The sequence below is a fragment of the Nuphar pumila genome, chromosome 13 (genome assembly GCF_984573655.1).
Source record: "Nuphar pumila chromosome 13, dmNupPumi1.hap1.1, whole genome shotgun sequence".
Taxonomy (NCBI): domain Eukaryota; kingdom Viridiplantae; phylum Streptophyta; class Magnoliopsida; order Nymphaeales; family Nymphaeaceae; genus Nuphar; species Nuphar pumila.
The window spans coordinates 86,102,785-86,122,412 of NC_143261.1; the positions used below are offsets into that span (position 1 = coordinate 86,102,785).

Below are 19,628 nucleotides of genomic sequence, written 5' to 3' on the forward strand. Positions count from 1 at the left end.
TACTCGCCAGAATTATTGCAGGATAAAAAAACGATACATTTTATGAGAAGAAAAAAGCTTGATCCCAGCAAGAGGATACCTCCTTCTGTCTTAAAGAGAATACAAACATATGGTTGAAAGATCGCCGGTGGGTCCTAAATGACCTTAAGTTGAAAGATAAATTTTTTGAGGAACTCATAAATTCAAATACATCATTCATCCAAGATGCACTAAGATGTTTAATAATCTTCAACGAAAATATTGGTAAAACAGTATAAAGTGGGATGTGATAACCTATGTCTCAAAATGCTTGACTCTCAGCGGATCAAGATAGAACACCAAAAGCTTGGTGGAGTGAAACAACAAATAAAGATTCCATAATAAAAGTACCAAGACATCATTATAAACTTCATTGTGTATCTACAGAGAACAATATGATGCGATTGATTTGGGTGACCGTTAATATACTCATCAAATCCGTTCATTTTTTGCATGTATAAACATCAACCAATCGTTGAAAATGGCAACCGTGACCAAGTGTTTGTGATATAATAGGCATCGGAGAGTCGATCCTTTGTTACAAGAATAGCTCAGATCCATTTTCTCTATCTTGTCAACACCTGTTATTTTGGTAACAACGTGGATTAAATGCGGAAAAGGTTCAACCCGAAATATGATCAGTCTAAATGCCAATTGGATCCAACTGACAAACCCGGTTCGGCAATCTTTCGGCTCGTGCCATTTTCTTCAAAATACAAGAGTATAAAGGTAATTGTGGTCTTTGCCGATACACCCCAAGTGATCCCGCGCTCGAAAGACGAAAAAGTGGCACAACTCCCCAGAAATAGAGGGCTGTTTAGTCATTTCATCACCGCCGCGCCCGTTTAAAAAAAAAAAAAAATCAAAATCGTCATTTTGGCCATAAGACGACGGTATAAATGTCGTTTCGCATACCTCTGCGTCATTTTCCGTTTCACACAGGACAAGTGCGTATGCGTAATTAACGTGAGAAGCCGAGGGTGAAAGTTAGCTGCACTTCCACATTCTAATCCAGGATAACCCCTCGTCTCACCCAACAAGAGTCTTCGGCACTTTGCCAGACGTTCATCAATCACATCATCATCATCTCTCTCTATCTCTCTGATAAAAAATAAAAAGTAAAATAAAATAAAAGGAAGAACAGGAGAAAACAAAGAGGGATTATTTATTGTTGTTGTTATTAATAATATTGATGATAATATTGTTATTATTCCTGTCATTTGAGAGAGAGAGAGAGAGAAGGAGAAGGGGTGAGGACTAGGAGGGAGCCCTGTCCGAAAATGCACGTCGATAGGGACGGGGAGGGAAGGAGTAGTAGGTGTACCTCCTCCTCCGTAGGGCACTGTCCTCCGATGGGAACGCTCTGCCTCTGTGTGCCCTCTTCCTCTTCTTCTTTCTGGTTTTCCTCTTCTTCCTCCAGTTGCTGCAGAACCAACAAAACCCATCTGGGTGCCACCAACAGGTGAGAGAGAGCTGTATTATTAGTACTTGTGCTTTAAGCATCAGCCCTTCTCTCTCTCTCTCTCTGGAAAAAAAATAAAAGCGGGAAAGAGATGTTATTTATCCCCATTTTTCTCTTCTTTCGTAGAAACGGCTTGAAAATCGCCGTTTGTGCGCTCTAAGATGGCCTAGAAGCCTCTACGGTTTCTGGATCATATCGGAGATTTTGGAATCGGTTATGTGGTATTTATTGATTTATTTTTTTAAAAGATTACTGTGTGTTTTAGGTTTTGAACGTAAGGGTTTTCAAAGGTTGGGATTTTGTTTTTTTTTTTGGTCATTTTTGTTTTGCATGAGAGTTTTCTTCCCTTGTTTTTTGGACGTGTTGATGGAATTTTGGGTTTTTTTTTATTTGTTTTCCGCTCTGGTTCTCTTTTGGTTTTAAATATTCTGTTTCTTCTTTTTTAATAAAAAAATAAAAATGGTGTCTCCGTAATTTTTCATGGGAAGGGAATGCCCTTGTTGGTTAGCCGATTGCTTGTTTCTGTTTGGTTTCGTTTCCACGATCAAAATGCCATCTTTGCAATTCTCATATCTTCCATTATTCGGTCTCCATTTGTGGCTTTTCCTCGAAGTTTTGACGCTCAGGATTGTGACTTGGTGGACAAAGAATTTGATTCCGTTCTGCTTGGGGGTTTTCGTGCCTTTGATGACGGATTCAAAATCATGCTTTCTGGTGCTCAGCTTCCTTCTTCGATTTTCTCTTCTTTTTATTCTGAAACCGTGTTTGTTTCCCGTCTCTTTGTTGTAATGATATTGCGCAAAAACGTCATCAATTTCGAATGCTTCAGGGTTTTAGCTTTCTGGTTCTAGCGATCAATGTGTGGTTTTGGTTTCAATGTAGCTTTAGGAGAGCTCTTACGCTTGATGGAATCATATTGAAGATGTTGGTGTTCATGATTCTGCTTTCCTGTTAATATCTTTGAAGTTCTATGATGGTTTTGGATTTAGATTTTTCGCTTTGTAAAAGAAGTAGACGGAGTGGACTCGGTCTTTCATTGAGATTCTACTGCATTTTAGTCAAAGCATTACATTCTGTTCTCTTCAGTTTGAAAAGTCTGTTAAACGTCATGGTATATGATCTTGAGTTAACGAGTATTGCATTGTTGATGTTGGGGTTAACTTTGTGTGTTTTTGAAGGTTGAGCATTGACAAGCTCCCTGGACTTTAAATGCACTTGCTTCTGCCGTGTGCATCTTTGAGTTGGTGCAGTGCTCAAGTGCGCTGGCAGCGACCCTACAAGCATAAATGCCCAGTTGGGTATCGTGAGTTGAATGAGACCAAGTGGAGTTTTGGTATCAGCGTTGTAGAGTTGGGGTTATAGTTGTTTGTTTTTCTTTCCTTTTTCTGCTTTTGTTTTCTCTTTGCTGGGTGTCTGGAATTTGTGGTCTGAGAAATAAATGCATGGATGGGAGGGAAGCAATGTCGATGTCTGGGTCAGCTTCGTATTATATGCAGCAGAGAGGTATTGCCAGCTCTGGTTCTGGAACACCAACTGGCTTGCATGGACAGGCAGGGATACGCCCTCTATCTGGTTCCGGCTATACCATTCAGTCGAATATAAACAGTACAGTCTCTACCTATCCTGTTGAATCTCCGGCCACTACAGTTTCACCTCATGGTGTTAGCATGGGCATGCCTGGAGGGATGACATCGGTGGAGTCAGTGAAAAGGAAAAGGGGTAGACCCAGGAAATATGGTCCAGATGGAACAATGGCATTAGCACTGTCACCTCTTTCTTCGACACCGCCCCCATCACTGGCACAACTGCAGAAGCGGGGTAGAGGGCGGCCACCTGGGTCTGGGAGGAAGCAGCAGCTGGCAGTGCTTGGTAAATTGTGGATTTTTTGGCGTCCTGCAACTTGGATGTTTTACCTTTAGTTTTTCTTTATTCTTTTTTGTTGGATCCATGCATTATGCGTAGCTCAGTTACTCTCTTTTCTGCATTGAAATATTGATCCTATTCTTGTGCCAGGAACTTGTCCTTTTGGTTGATAATGTTCTTTCTTTGTTTGTATTGTTCTCTCTTTCTATTTCTTGAATGCTTGTTATGCATTAAACTATATGATCTCTTTCGTGTTAATAGGTTCAAAGGTAAATTGAAATGTTCTGCTTCTGAACGGTCAAGCAATTAATAAAAATGGGGTTTTACCGGCTATGTCACATGTTCACTGCACTTGGCATGTTTATCCCATACCGACATGACAGGACACTCGGACACACCAGTGACACTACATGGACATGGTCAAACCAATGTCAGACATAGTCAACTCTGTGTTCTTAACTTCTTTTATGATCATAGTTTATGTCACAGTGACATGGCACTTAAGCTTCAAATCGCATGTCGAAGCGACCAGACACTGATCAGGATGCTTAATGGCTCGTAGTGTGCCTGACACAGTCAAAAGAGCATCACACATTGTCAAAATCATATTTGACCATATTTGTCCTAAACTGAAAAAAATTTGCCTCTCGAATTCAAACCTATCATCTGAATTTCAGATTTCTCTCCTATTAAAATGTCCACCAGCTCACATAGTCACATATTTATGTTAAACCGGTGCTTATGTATGCATGCATGTATGTACAAATTCTTGTACGCAAATTGCTGTATCTTCATGTTATGTTTTTGGAGAAATGTCATGTCTTACCACGTGTGTCCACATCATGTTCCATACCCCATCCATATCCTTGCGACACAAGTTACAGGTGTCATATTTTAGTTAGGGTATCTTGAAGCAGACTCTGGACATGATGCTAGGACTGATGATTCCAGGGTAGTCTTTATGGTGCAAACTTGTATTAGGAGAGTTTACTAGTTTGACTAGCAAAATACCAAAAAGGTAAATTATAGGAAATTTATAAGCATACATTTAAAGTTAAAATATTCATGGTTCTGGTCATTCTGTTTTGGTGCTGATTATCATGTCTGTTGCAACATCTTGATTTGAAAATTGGGATTGTGGTCTGTTGGGATTTTTGCTTCTTTTTTCCATTTTTACTATCTAATTGAAGTAGGAGAAAGTTGAATGTATGAGATCATGTGTATGTGTTGGCACGGAAATATGTGCTTGTTATAGTTGAGAAGGTGTTGGTATCCTGGTCGGATGATATTCCGGCTAACCTTAATTTGCTGAACCTTGGGTGACAAGCTGTGGGTATCTTGGTTGGATGATACTTCGGTTAACCTTAATTTGCTGAACCTTGGATGACAAGCTATGGGTATCTTGGTTGGATGATACTTCGGTTAACCTTAACTTGCTGAACTTTGGATTCTCATGGTTCGATTGATGCACTAAAGCCTTCTTGAATTCTGTAGAGTAATCATGAACCTGAAATAAGAAAACCAAGAAACTTGTTTTGATCTTGCCAACCTAGCAATTTTGTTAGTTTATGAATGTGTTAGGCAATTGGTCAAAAAAATGAAGGCAAGAAGAGACATAATTGATGATGTGAAAGAATCTGTTTTTTAATATCAATTTGGTGAAAAGTTAAACCCAAGTAATCGTGGTTGATAGCCATGTGTCTTGTAGAACAAGGGTTAACCATCAATTTCTATTGTCAATTCTGGCTGTTTTAACTACCTTTTCAAGGCATGGTTTCCTGTTGTGAATATCAAAGGTGTGGTATAGTGGGAAAGTTGCAGCAACCATTATGACAAGAGGTTTTCGGCATGGAGTCACCACGATCTCAGGTTATGGATTATTAGGTGCCTAGCAATCTTGATACACTGCAACGACTTTCATATAGGTAGGATACGTGCATGAGAGATCAATTCTTTTCTTTTTTTCTACATGGTTAAACAATGGAAAACCACTGCAATGCCTTTAGTGATATGAACTACTTTGTGGTCGTTCTCTGGTGGATCAGGTGAATGTTCAGACCCTGTTTCAATATCCATTAGCAGTTTTACTGAGCAAACCATGTATTTCTTGAGTTAACAACTCTCATGGTGGGTTATTTTACCAAATTAACATGAGAAAATCAGATTCTTTACTCATGTATTATTGGCTTGCATTTTCTGTTCTCTATTGCTTTGTTCCATTAAATGACATGATGGTTGCCAGTTGTCAAGTTATATAGTAAAGCTTAGGAGTTTGGCCATTTTCTTTTCCTAGCTTTGTGACTGTAGACTTTGCTGCCGGCTTTAACGTGCATGTTCGAACCAACTTTAAGGAAGGGCAGCATAATTGAATTTGAGGCTTGCCGATTACATATCAAACACGAGTTGCATTTGTGACTGATCGCTTTCTATGCACATTTGAATGTCTATAAGCATATGGGCTAGTGGTCTCGACATTGGAACACCTCATTCCTAATAGTGTTCCACTGTTTGTTGGCTTGCTTGCCTTTTAGGCATTCAACTTTTGGCTGTGTCCTATGCTCCTATTAAGCAGTCACATGCATTTTTAAGCATTGTTGAAGTGATTATGTACTTAATGACTACAAGTTGGATTATGTGTTTCTAGAGTTGGGTTCATCTTGTACTTCGGCCATATTTACAATTGGTATATTCCATTGTGTTCAAACCATTTTTGTGAAAAGCGGCGTAGCGAGGTGCTCCACCAAAAACCAAAGCGAGGCGTAAGCCTTAAGGTGTATAGCGTAAGCCTCGTTTTGTTTTAACTTAAAAAACTTTAAAAAAATATCTAAAAATACAAATAAATAGAAGAAATGCTTTATTGATGAAGCAACAACCAATAAGAAATAAAAATTCTTAAATAAATATCGGAAAATATGAGATTGACATGTAAAAGTAACATTAATGCAACAACTGGATCTATGGCAGTATCTAAGAAATAAATTATGAGCATTCAATATAAAAATAAGTAATAAAATCTCTAACAATAAAATTTCTTTACATTATGTCAACATCAGAAAATGCATATAAACACTAACAATTTAACAACCAAATGTTAATGTATTTCTCCAAAACTCTCCAAAATTGAGGGTGTTTCAACATTCACAAGTACAAACGAAGGACCCAAAAAATATAGAAATGCCCATAGTCCTATGATATGAATTAGGGCCTAGGCTCTTCTTGTGTCTCGTCATCATCAACATCTAAGCTTTCAATGTCATCATTTGAAGAATCTATATAAACAGGTTTTGCTTCATCCTTATTCTGTCTCTTCAGTAGGTGAGCTTTCTTCCATATTCTCAATCACTTTTTTTCTTTTTTGTCCTTAAAAATCATATATTAAATACTTATTGTATATAATTAAAAAAATACATTTATATTCATGGCAAGGTAAAAAGAATATAGTTTTATCTAAAGCTCTTGATGACATGTCTTGCCTAGAACCACTTTGAGAACCATAATGTGAAGTGACTTCTTCAATAGGCATATGCTCAATGGTGTTTATGTTGGTTTTCAAGCCCAATTATGAATCCTCCAACCAATTGGGATCACTAGGCAATACTGGATATTCTTTCTCCACAATCTGAGTCTATATGATATAGACATATATGGTCTTTGGTAACTTTGCTCATATTTCTCTCTGTTAACTTCATATTGTACATGACAAAACTAGTGCATTCATCTTCTCTTGTTAAGTCTATTTTTTCGTTTTGAATGCACCTATAATTTCAAATCATTGATAACAATTGAACCTATAGAAATGTATTAAAAAAATAAAATACAAAGTGATACCAATAAGAAGGTACCCCAATTTTGCTCACACCCCAATGCGTTACATGTTAAATTTAGAATTTGAATTGCAAAATTCATCAACTAAGAATTTTTGTGCTCAAGTGAACTCCATCGGTTAGATGCATTCAAATAAAACAATAAAAAAAATTAAAACATGAAGAATGTCACAATTAATAAAAAGTAGCGTAATTGCAAACTTACTAGAATTTTTTAATATCTTTGTTGAAATGATTGCCTCTTTATTAAACAACCTCTTTGCCTTTTTTAAATGCATCGATTTGTGTTGTAATTTTCAATCGAACATTTGCATCGGAAACCAAATTTTCAACAAAATTATAAAAACCACTCCTTACTTCTCTATCTGGGTTGAAGTTGTCAGCCTAATGAAATTGAGGACTTAAATAATAAATAGTTGCATGCAAAGGCTTATAGAGTTGCAAGTCCCATCGTCTATCAATAATGTCCCAAATGGGTTTATATTTTTTTGAACATTATTAAGATTCAAAGCAATTTCTTCCTTTTCTCTATCCATTGCCTAGCACAAAAATCCCATGGCAAACTCATCTGCATTTACTAAACGAAACACTTTCATGAGAGACAGTGTAACTTTAATTGCATATGATATGGCATCTCAAAATTTATGATCATTAAGAACAATTTGAGCAATGTTGTTATCATCAAACTCTTTATAGTAATTAGATGATCTAAAATCTGAAGATAATAACATCAAATTCAACTCTGTGAAGCGTGAGATATGATGTGACAAAATGAGTTATTGCTAGACGTAGTTTTCTCTTTTTTGTAAACTTTCTCATCAAATTTAGTATCCATACATGATTATAGATATATCTTGTAAATTTTTTTGCCTTTTTTATTATATTTTTGAAAATTGATATTTTTTCAATATCTTCTAACATTAAATCCAATTCATGCACCACACATGGTATCCAAAAAATGTTTTACCTATTGTCAGCTTTATTCTCGGCTGTCACATAATTTGGGGTATTATCTATAATAAATTGCACAACATTCTCTTTACAAACTTTATTAACAACTTCTTCAAACAACTTACAAAATTTTGTCTATTTTTTTTACAACTATGTCACATGGGTCCGGGGGCGGGGGTGTGGGGGTGCGGTAGGGCAAAAAATATAATATATATAAGGGGGGTCCGGGGGTTCCCCTCGGTGTGGGTCCCGCATCCATGATTGCTCATTAGTGATTAGAAGGTTACCAAACATATTTCTAAATGTTGGGATTTGACTACCTATCATATGGGTGCCAATGAATTCAATGATTTCATAGACTTAGCAGGACTAATAGAGATATGATTATGGGTCTTCCTGTTTTACTTGGCATAACAAGCAAGTTGGTCCTAACTATCGCGCCAGTAGATCGATCACTGCTTCGTTAATGACCATTGGATGTTCAGATCATCCCAACTCTTCCACCTTATGACAAACCACAATACATAGCGTAAACAGATGAACTGACTTCAGAGGGAGGGCGAATCCTATGTGGTGGGAAAAGAGTATTTTTTGAGAGGCCTCAAATTATTTCTTCAAGTTATTTGTCAGGGGCTACATCAATCTTAACCCTTTTAAAGGTTGTCCAGATCCGTGGGGTTGGAAGAGGAGGTGGTTAAGGTGGTCTTTATTCTTGATGGAGATAACACCCCAAGCTTAGATGGGTACCCAGATAGCTTTTTTACTTCATTGTGGTCTATTGTATCTGAAGACATTTTTGAGGCAGTCAGATATTTCTTTCTCAAAGAGAAGATCATGTCCATGATGAGTTGTGGAGCCTGATTCATAGTTTTTGCCCTTCAGGAAGGGGGGTCTAGGGGGGGCCCAAGAATTTTGTTTTAAATTCTGCGGGCCATTTCATAGGGCAAATTTAAAAAAAAAATCCAAAAAATGGATCGAAATGACCGTGGGTGCGGTCAACGCACCCAGGGTCGGGTTGACCGCACTCGGTGCCGCATCCACACCCGCGTCGACGCAGGTGCGACACCCTGTTAGCCGAATCCCTGTGACTTAGCTTTACAAATATTGTACCTGATAAGCTTTTCACAAGAAAATTAATTAAATTTCTTCTCTTTTCGATCTGTCCAACCATCTGCCATAATGCTACAACCAACTTTGGGCCATTCTTGAACTATTTTAATATTTTTAGTAGAATCTACCTCGTGCTTCAAAATCTACGCTTTGATCTCGTGGTAAGAAGGTGGTTTGAATCCTCGCCCATAATTTGCAACAACTTCTGGCATTAAACCAAAATATGGGTTGTTGCAAAGATTAAGTGATAAGGCATTAGCATAAAAAATCTCCCAATAGCACGACATACAAATTTTCTCTCATCCCTTTTGAATGCATTATTAATTGTAGTCTGTCATGCTTTTTTGTTTATAAATTGCTATGTGGGACCAACTATGCTTGTTTTTGCCATTACGCTTGATCCACCGGCATGCACATTATCAACCGCTGATGATGTTGAACCAAAATAGACACTCCTCCCCACTTCTAACTTGCTTTCTTCCTCTTGTTTAAAACCTTTAGATTAAACATCTTGGCATGCACTTACACCATGTCTTGTCCCGTCTAAGTGATGTTTCAACCTTGAAATGCTGCATGCATTTGTTTTTCTGCCGTAATTGCAAATTACATGTCTTACTAGTTTGGGATCTTTAGTGGGACTTGAAACTCTACTTCCATGATCCCATCCTACATCTCTTCCCATTGTTCAACCGCAAAAATCCATATAATACTATAAAAACTCAGAGTTTTACAAACAAAAAATCAATTAGAATTTACATATAAAGCATAAATATAGTGTTATGAAAACAAGAAATCAATTACAATTACATATAAAGACACAAATATGGAGGTAGATAAAAAAAATAAAATAAAAAAATTTGAGCCAATGCTTTATATAATGATTATAATCCAATGAGTTCAAATTCATAATCAATGAGAATCACCATATATTACACAAACAAGTGATCAAATTCGATTTGTATCACTTTGAACTTGAAAGTACCATAATCATGGCATTGCATTTAAAATTCTAGCTTATAAAATAGAAACATGATAAGATTCACGATCTCAATACTAAACAGAAACGACAACCTAAACCATGCCAGAGAAAGATTGAAGAGAATATGAACTTTTTTTTGTATATTTTAAGTATTTGTTTTCAGTTTTGATTTTGATGGTTGTATATTCTACTATTTTATATTGTTAGTCTGAAGGTTGTATTATTATTATTATTATTTATTTTCACTTTTCTTTTTGTTAAAGATCTGGCTCTTGAGAAATTGACTTCAAATTGCTTTATCTATAAAAGTGAGTACAATTGGTAAAATTTGCTTAGTCAAAATCAAGGATTTGGGCTTAACTTTGAATCCATCATAAATCTGCAGTTCTATGATAAGGGATTAAATACACGAATTCACGTGCATCTGTTGAAAGGTGATTAACTTGTGTTAGTTCACAATTCTATTTAGAAGATGGGTTTCTCACAATGGGAAAAACATACATGTCGCTATTATTCATGATTGATCTAAAAAAATACATTTCTTTTCTAAACAAAGGACAGAACAAAACAATGACCATACCTATCGGCAGAGAGCGAGAGGGAGAGGAAGAGAACCGTCTTCTTCTTCTTACTCCTTGTGTTGGCACTTGGCATAAATAAAAAAGTGTGGCTAATATTTAAAAAATAACTAACATAAAGAAATACAAAAAAAACAATACAAAAATACACTACCTATCGGCAGAGAGAGAGAGAGAGAGAGAGAGAGAGAGAGAGAGAGAGAGAGAGAGAGAGAGAGAGCAACCTTCTTCTTCTTTCATGGTAGAGAGAGACTGAGAAAGGGAGAGGGAGATCAAGGGACAACGAGAGAGATTGAGAGGGAGAGACAAGCGAGAGAGAGAGGGAGAGCGAGAGACAACCGAGAGGGAGAGAGACTGAGAGAGAGAGAGAGAGACAAGAAAGAGAGAGATTGAGAAAAGAGGGAGTGCGAGAGAGAGAGAGACTGAGAGGGAGAGTCAAGCGAGAGAGAAAAGTAAGGTGGCCTGACCCTAATTAGGGTAGGGGCTTCCTTATTTTTCTCCCTAAAATTGGGTCAAATGGAGGCTTTGACACCCATTTGACCGGTTAATAACAGGGGCACACCTTTCCTTGAGGCGTATGCCTCATAGCATATAAGGTGTATGCCTCAAGCAATTTGCGCTTTTTTAGCGCTTCGAGGCAAAAGGGGCCTCGCCTTGGGGCGAGGCATGCCTTTTGCACCTTGAGGTGCCTTTTTAACAACATTGGTTCAAACAGAGTCAGAAGGGACATGGTAGATTACAGTGTAGTGGTGACAAGAAAATGTGTAGAGATGTCCAATATAACATAATTTAGTGGGTCAAGCTTCTCACCTATAGGAAGAAAATAACATCTGTATGGATTTAGTGGTATATAACATATAGTGAGTTGATGCCACTAACAGGTCTTCCAAGATTAGTGGAAGGAACTTGACCACTTTACTAAGTATCTAATAGCAAAGGCGTCTTCACTCTTACAAAGAATTTAGGGTTCCTTGACTATGGCACCATTGCGAATTCCATAAAAGTGAATGACACCATGTTTGAGTGATATATCTAGTTCTAGCCAAGGTTCTTGGAATCACTAACCTAGCATTGGGAGTGTGCTTTCAGGGAAGCATGGTGTATGATTCTTTTGAGGCATTATGGGAAGTAAGATTCCCTTAAAAGATTCCATGCTTTGCAGTTCTTCATGGGAAGCATGCATCCGATGTGTCTTCCAAGCACTTTCTGAACTGATTCCTTTCGGCGTTTCCTCCTTGCCTCATGTGTATGTAATTTGTTTTTTTTCTTGCTTTTCACTTTTTCTTAAATCTTCTCTTCTCAGTTTCACTCCCTTTTCGGGTAACTTTGTTTCTTACTAGAAATATACAAATTCTATAACATTTCTGTACTTACTTTATGATGGCTAGGGATTTAGCTATGAGAGGGAAACTATTATGAACAAGTGAGATTTGTTATGTCATTAGCATCTGATTATCTTTGGAGGTGGCTGTCTGTGTTGAGACGACACTGAATTCTCTATTCTACACGGGTTTCCTCCTCAACCTTACCTTGAATAGAAACCTTTTGAGAAAAAATGAGTGAACCCATGATGATTAAACATGCTAGCTTACCTGAGAATAAAAGGTTGTTGAATTGGCATCCCACCCTACATGCAGGCGCTCAACATGGTTCATTTTATCAAGAGTTAAACATTCCTTTATCTTAAGCAAGCTATGGTAGAATCTCGTGAAGGTAGGTAGAATTCACAAACATCATTAGATGCCATATGAAATGTCGACTGCTGAGAGATTTGACTATTATTATACTTAATTGCTTAGAATGGGAATTCTAAAGCTAGGAGAGTGTTGTGATCAATGGATAAGTGAGTAATTTGTTTCTTAACTGCTTTTGGGCATGTTTGGTATGTTCTCATTTCTCAATGATGTTTCTCTTAGGGTCAAACCCTTTGGGAACTGTGTGCACTATCATTTGTGTCACATGGACACTTAGTGTGTATGCTAGGCACAATACAGCATGGCAGACAACCGTTTTATGGAGGTGCTGTAACAATTGTAATGTATTGTATGATATGGTGCAATACAATATTGTTTTTTTCAAAAGAAACTACACGAAGCACCTGTAAGATTAGTTTTTAATGCTAGATAAACTGTATGTATATTCTTTGCATTCTAGGGTTCTTGAATTGTTTGTGATAGCATTCTTTGTAAGTTCATATCTTACATGAAAATTCCATGATTTTATGCTCTCTGACTACTGGGTGGGAATTCAATGAAAAAGTAAGGGGTGAGGCTGCTTTTCGAAGGTGTATTATGGGCATGGCGACATTTCCATGGTGAGGCTGCTTTTCGAAGGTGTATTATGGGGATGGCGACATTTCCATCTTTCTTGATGCTTGAAATCTTTTATTTATGTTCTTCCTCACCCATTTGTTCCTCTTTATTTTCTTGGTTGTTCATTTCTCTATTATTTGCTTTTTGGCAATCCTAAGAGTGGAATAGAGAGTGATACCCTTAATTTAAGAAGTTTCTTCCCATCACATGCAAAATTATGCCTTGATGTATATTTTGTTGTACAGTTAACTGAGGTGATTCTTTTTTATTTGAAGATAACCCTCTGTTGTTGCTTCGTCAGGGTTACAATTGTTCTTGACCATAATATCCCTTCATTTGGTATTTGTCAGTGTTTTTGCTGGGTGTACGATTTTGTGATTAAATGTTTTTCTTTGTTGTTTTATGCTTTGGTAACTAATGTTTTTCTTCTATGATTGACTAATTGAGGGTTTGCTTTAGGGGAATGGCTTGCGGGTTCAGCTGGAATGGGCTTTACTCCACATATTATCACGATCTCTATGGGAGAGGTAAACTTGATTCTGTTAGCAGATTTATGGAATGCACTGCCTGCCCTATTCAGTTTTATGAGATGAACTAGCTAAGGCTAAAGTTTGTCCTGGTCAGAAGCAAAAGTTCACAAATTGGGGGTTATTCTGTAAATAAGCTTCTGCAAAGTTGTCCTGTATGTAATATATTTGACATGGTTAATATATAACTAGGTTTACATTCACATTTTTATTTCCCATTTTACCCATTTCTCCTGTTCGTCATTCTGGTTTTAAAATGAGAGTGTGATGGCATTCCTAACATCTTATCAGTTAAATGTTGTTTACATTGTGAATCTATGTGTTTGAGGTTGTCTGGTTCTTATTGGCCTTTAATGTTGCTAGTGGATTTACAAAATAAAGCTTAATGTTTAGCTTGAGGTGACTCCAAGCTATCTAAGCATTCTTATTCAGACTAATTTTTGTTTTTGCCTTCATGTTTGTTTCGCTGCATGTCGTTCTGAAGCACGTGGACATTCATGTACTTTTAATACTGTAACTTACTTGACAACACTTTCTAGCAAAGTAAGCACATTTAACAATATAAATGAAGTTATTAGCAACCAGTCACCGGCAACCTCTTTTGAATTTGTAGGTGGAAATGTCAGTTTTCTCAGCTTTAACAAGGGTTACCGGAAACACGATCTTTCCCCGAAACACATTTGTTTCACCCTTCCAAAACATGCGGGGAAGCGACCCTTTTAAATGGGAAGCACACTTCCCATTATGGGAAAGCATGCTTCCCATTTGGCTTCCCGCTTGCTTCCCACTCGCTTCTCACTCGCTTTCCAATATCAGGAAGTGAATTTTCTTTTTTTGGGGGCTTGAGCCTCTAACAAATTTTTTTTTTGCCCAATACCAGGAAAACTCGATTCCTACTCTCACTTTCCACTCGAATTCTCAGATGCTTCCCTCTTCGTTTCCTCTTTACTTCTTATGTTGCTTCCGGTTTGCTTCTCTTCTCGCTTCCGAGACGATTCTCAGTTCACTTCTAAGTCCTCCCTCGCCTCTTGCTTCCTAAAATTTTAGAAGTGTCTCTCTTCCTGCTTTTGCTTTCTGAATTGCTTCCCGCTCCCGCTTCATCGACTGACAACTCATGTGTTAGTGATGTGGTTCATCCAGTCTATTGGTTTTCTGGTTCTGGTGATTCTGAACTTGGTCCCTTTGAGGCAGCAAGGAATGATCCAAAGTGTACTCATGGTGGTAATTCACTGATGAAATATTCCTTCAATCACAAAAACTAGATAAGGCATCAGGAGAAAAAACTCGAGTGGTTGCTTTAACATAATAGATTTGTGTAGGATATGAATAGTACAGTTTTTTTCAACACAGTACCTCACAACATTCTTGTTAATTCATAAAAAGCAATAGAGAATATAAATGAAACGAAGCACCCTTGACAATTAAGGTGAGCATTGCTTGTTCCTCAGTGATCATGTTACAGTTTAGGTCTTTTGTATTGAAGCGCTCAGACTTCTTTTTGACGTTCATATACTATTTTATGTAGATATGCTTTTGTTTTCAGGTGGCTCAGAGAGTATCTGGTGGAAACAAGAAAGAATGTGGATCTGGTTCTTGTCCCTCTTCAGATTTCTTTCTCACACTAAATATTGTATTGCTCGTCTCCTGTGGTTTCTTCAGAATCAACTTTTATGCTGTCACATGGGTGCGGGTGCGGGGGTGCGGCACTTTCAAAAAACTTGGGTGCGGGGCTGCGTCAAAAAAAATAAATATATATATATATATATATATATATATATATATATATATATAAAGTCCAAAAGTTGGACATAAATGACCCTGGGTGCGTTGACTGTGCCCAGGGTCAGGTTGACCGCATTGGGTGTGGGTGCGACGCGGGTGCAGCACCTAGTTGAAGAGTCCCTGTGACATAGCTTTTATGACATAATAATTCTGTATTGTGTCACCTTTCTAACTTTGACGTAGTTCTGTGCAAGGACAATTTGCAGTACTTCCTAGTTGGTTTCTCGATGCTATCTGCATTGTTGATGTCATCTTTGTCTAGTATTCGGTGCTTGTACAAGAATGCTATGTTACTGTTTGCTCTGGACCCTCTCTTACTGTCAGGGCCCTTACAGAGCTGCCCACGTGTTAAACAAATGCTAAATACCCCTTCACAGTTTGCAGTATTGTTCCATATATTCCCTAAAGTTCCTGAGCTGGGTTGATGATAGTCTTAATCTTATTTGTACTTACCTTCCCTTCTATGGATAAATACAATCAGTGCAATACCCTTAGGTGCCGAAAATAAACCGTTGGGTATAGAAGTGAGTTTAATCCTTCAACCTTTCACATTTCATCATTCTGATATATGAATATGATGCTCTTGGAGACGATGGACTTCCCTTTTCTTGGATATGTTTGTAATCAGTTTCTCATTTGCGGTGGATGTGGATTGTGGATGTCCAAGAGGCAAGAGGAGGAAAGACGTTATAAACCTTCTTCTGGGTCTTTTTTTTGTTTTTTCAATAATGCCAGCATAAACTGTCACTGTTTTGTTGATCACTTGAAATATCCTTCAACTGTTATCTTGTACTGCAAAAAATGGTTGATTATAACACATGGGAAAATATCATCATGTTTTTCTTGAGATATGTAAACTTTTGACAGGCTGACTGTGGATCTTTGTACACATGGGAAAATATCGTCATGTTTTTCTTGAGATATATAAACTTTTGACAGGCTGACTGTGGATCTTTGCAGTTTACTAGTTTATTTATGGAGACCACCATATAATTAGATATTTTTTTTTGCTTCTTTTTGTTTTCTTCTGTGAATACTGTGATTGGAATAATTGGAGTTTTTTAGGTTGATTGAATTTGCCATGAGTTGGTTCTTATTGTTTGAGGCTGTTAGGATTGATGCTAGGGTTCCATGGATGCATATTGTCCTTGAAGTACCATTTTCAGTATTTTGATTTTGTCAAGTTCCTTCTTTTGACCAGGATATCGCTACAAAGATCATGTCATTTTCACAGCAGGGCCCTAGGGCTATCTGCATCCTGTCTGCTAGTGGTGCTGTCTCTACAGTGACACTTCGCCAACCATCAACATCTGGCGGTACTGTGACTTACGAGGTACACAGACTCTCTTTTATTATAATTCATGTCTTGTGTCGCTTGATCAAATGCCTGAGGTTGCTATACAGGGTTGCAGGAACCTTGTTATCCACCTTGGCATCTTTCTTGTGTCAGTCATGTCTTGGTTTGAACAACTAAGGCCATATTCCTAGTTCATGGCTGGGGGGGACTGTGAAGCAGGTCCCAGTGGGACAACCAAGTCCTAAGATTATTGATAATTTTTTTGGCATACCTTATGACCAGCTTGGACTTAAGTTGGATAATGAAACATTGCAAATAATGCTGTGTTCTACTTAGAGCTTACTTTAGGTATGCTGCTTAGCTAGGTAAATCAGTGCCTGGAACTAATGCTGTAAATCTCACTAGTGGTTTTATTTCCCTCAAATTGCTGATAGTATTTTTTTTCAAATATTTTGTGTGTAGTCGTGTGGATGTGCATATCATATCGACCAGTGAAACTTGGTCTGCTCAGATATTTTTCAAGTAGGTCAGACTGTATGGATGGATAAGGCATGTTTCATTTAGTATAAATCATGCGTCGTACTGTGATGTGAATGCTATCTTTTTGATAGCTTCATTTTGATGGAATGGAGACCATTCATGGTCGGGTTCACTTAAAAAGTGCGTGAATAATGGGATTCTACTTACTGATGTTACATTCATGCACATCCATGCCAAATAAGCAGATACACGCATGTGCAACTGAAAACCCAATACACATGCTTGTACATCTAATTTCATTTGCTACTAGATTTTAGTTCAAAATGCCATGGCTTCACAATGTTTGATGTTTGATGAAGTGATGCATGCAATATTGGATGACCATATAATACCATTATTTGCCGGTCATAGACATCCTTTTTCTGGAACTTCAGTTCTCTAGTGGTCCTTATGACGGTCATAAGGCTTGGATCTTTTTTGAACTGCTGTAGGGAAAAATCTTCTGTGCTAAACATATGTAGTGGTCCATCGGTATGTTTCTGCATCTGCTGGTGATAATTTTGTTTGTTGGAAATGTAGTCATACTAATTTTGTCTTCATGTGCACATTTAAAATGGTCTAGCGGGACACCAACATTTGGTGTCGTGACTGTAATTGAAATTAGCTGCTACTTATTCATCCCTGCCAATGAAACCTTCTGACTCTACTGCTCTGCACTTTTATTTTTATTTTCAGGGCCGTTTCGAGATTCTGTGCTTGTCAGGTTCGTACCTGTTGTCTGAAAATGGTGGCACAAGCAGCCGTACTGGTGGCCTGAGCGTCTCTCTTGCCAGTCCTGATGGTAGAGTCATTGGTGGCGGTGTTGCTGGTCTCTTGATTGCTGCCAGTCCTGTTCAGGTAGGAACACCAAGAACTTTCACATGATGTCCATCAAAATTATGTAGGTTCTCATACAGCAGGCAGCACAACCGAAATCTATATAGGTTGTATGATATGCAGCTCAACCTGTATCAGCAGGTCTTTGAACTTTGATGATCTTGTGTAGGTAATAGTTGGAAGCTTTAGTTATGGAGGCCGGAAAACACAACCAAATGAAGGAAGCAGTGATCAAGTCCGACCGGAGTCCGGCATGGATTCCAATGTTGGCATGCCTGAGAAAGCTGGATCTATGGGCATCCTACCAAGCCAAGGCCCTGGTGTTGTGTCTCAAGCCGGTTGGGCTGGATCTCGATCTATGGATATCAGAAGCTCTCACAGAGACATCGACTTGACGCAAGGCTGATCTTGGTTCTGCCGGACCACATTTTGGGAGCTCAATTCTGGTTGATGGTTCGGCATGCAGACCGAAGTTGAGGTGGGCTTTTTGTGAAGTTTAGTCAATTGATAGTGGTGTTTTGTCCGCTCAGGTTGGTTGCATATAACTTGGAATTGTTTCCATCCAACGACACTGCTGTTGAGGATTTTTCGGGTGAATTGTACTTGTGCTTTCTGATGAAGTAAACTAGCTTCCTTTTTCCCTTTCATCCTGTTCTTTTTCTCTATTGCGGGACTCATTTCGTAGGGTTCAATCGCAAGCTTTGTGTGCCAATGGGTTTCTCTGCGCATTGTTTCTAATCGACAGAGGAGTCATAGGTTATGATATATATGTATGTATAGGTGATTTGTCTTCTATGTTTGATCTTTTTGTTTTTTTTGAAAGGCAAGATGGGGCTAGGCAGACCCCTCTACCAGTTATACAATGATACCATTGGGATTCGAACTAACACAAGGTAACGTGCACTGGTACTATGTTTGATCTTCTTTGGACAGCCTCACTTGATATAGATGTGTGTGCTTCCCACTCTAATGTTCCTAAACAAGGTGCATGTTAGGCATTCCTTAGGAAACGAATATAACAGAATCTGTTATGTACAAATATCACCTGATCTATTATGAAAGCCGCACGTGGTGATTAGCCGTTGTATGTTGTTGTACGTGCCTATAATGCTAAATGGTGTTGTATGGAATTCCTGTTTTTCACAGTAAAGCTGTCTTTGGGTTTTACTTGTCTAGAAAATGTAAGATGAATTGGCAAAACTAGGATGTGGAGTATCTAGAAAATCTCCATCCGTTTCATGTTTTGCGCTGAAGTATTTATGAAGTGAAACAGGTTAATTAAAGGGTAAAGGGCATGACTTGAATGTTGCATGCTCTAAATAGTTGTGGTTCCAGCATCTTTTAATAAGTGGATGTTGGCGGTTTCTCTGCCCATAATAAGTTCAAAGGAAGTGTATCTGAATAAGCCATTTTTGTCCTGCGGTGGCTGACGCTGTTTTGCAGGGTAGAGATTCACTTATCAGCCGGACTGCAGCCCTCCAATGAGTGTAGGCACCCGAGTGGATTCCTTTCTCTCTTTTGTGTAAAACTCAGAAAAAGGTAATTTTTGAATTCTTTTTTTGATTTTTC

General features: G+C 38.0%; 1 protein-coding gene across 1 annotated transcript; it reads left to right on the forward strand.

Annotated features, from left to right (window-relative positions):
• The first annotated feature begins 1,212 nt into the window (after nucleotides 1–1,212).
• Nucleotides 1,213–18,706, forward strand: LOC149818980 (AT-hook motif nuclear-localized protein 11-like). The gene is made up of 6 exons (XM_089986454.1): nucleotides 1,213–1,480; nucleotides 2,659–3,349; nucleotides 13,557–13,624; nucleotides 16,608–16,739; nucleotides 17,919–18,080; nucleotides 18,229–18,706. Exons 2-6 carry the CDS (start codon nucleotides 2,923–2,925, stop codon nucleotides 18,463–18,465), a joined length of 1,026 nt encoding a protein of 341 aa, XP_089842580.1. The 5' UTR covers nucleotides 1,213–1,480; nucleotides 2,659–2,922; the 3' UTR covers nucleotides 18,466–18,706.
• The last annotated feature ends 922 nt before the right edge of the window (nucleotides 18,707–19,628 follow it).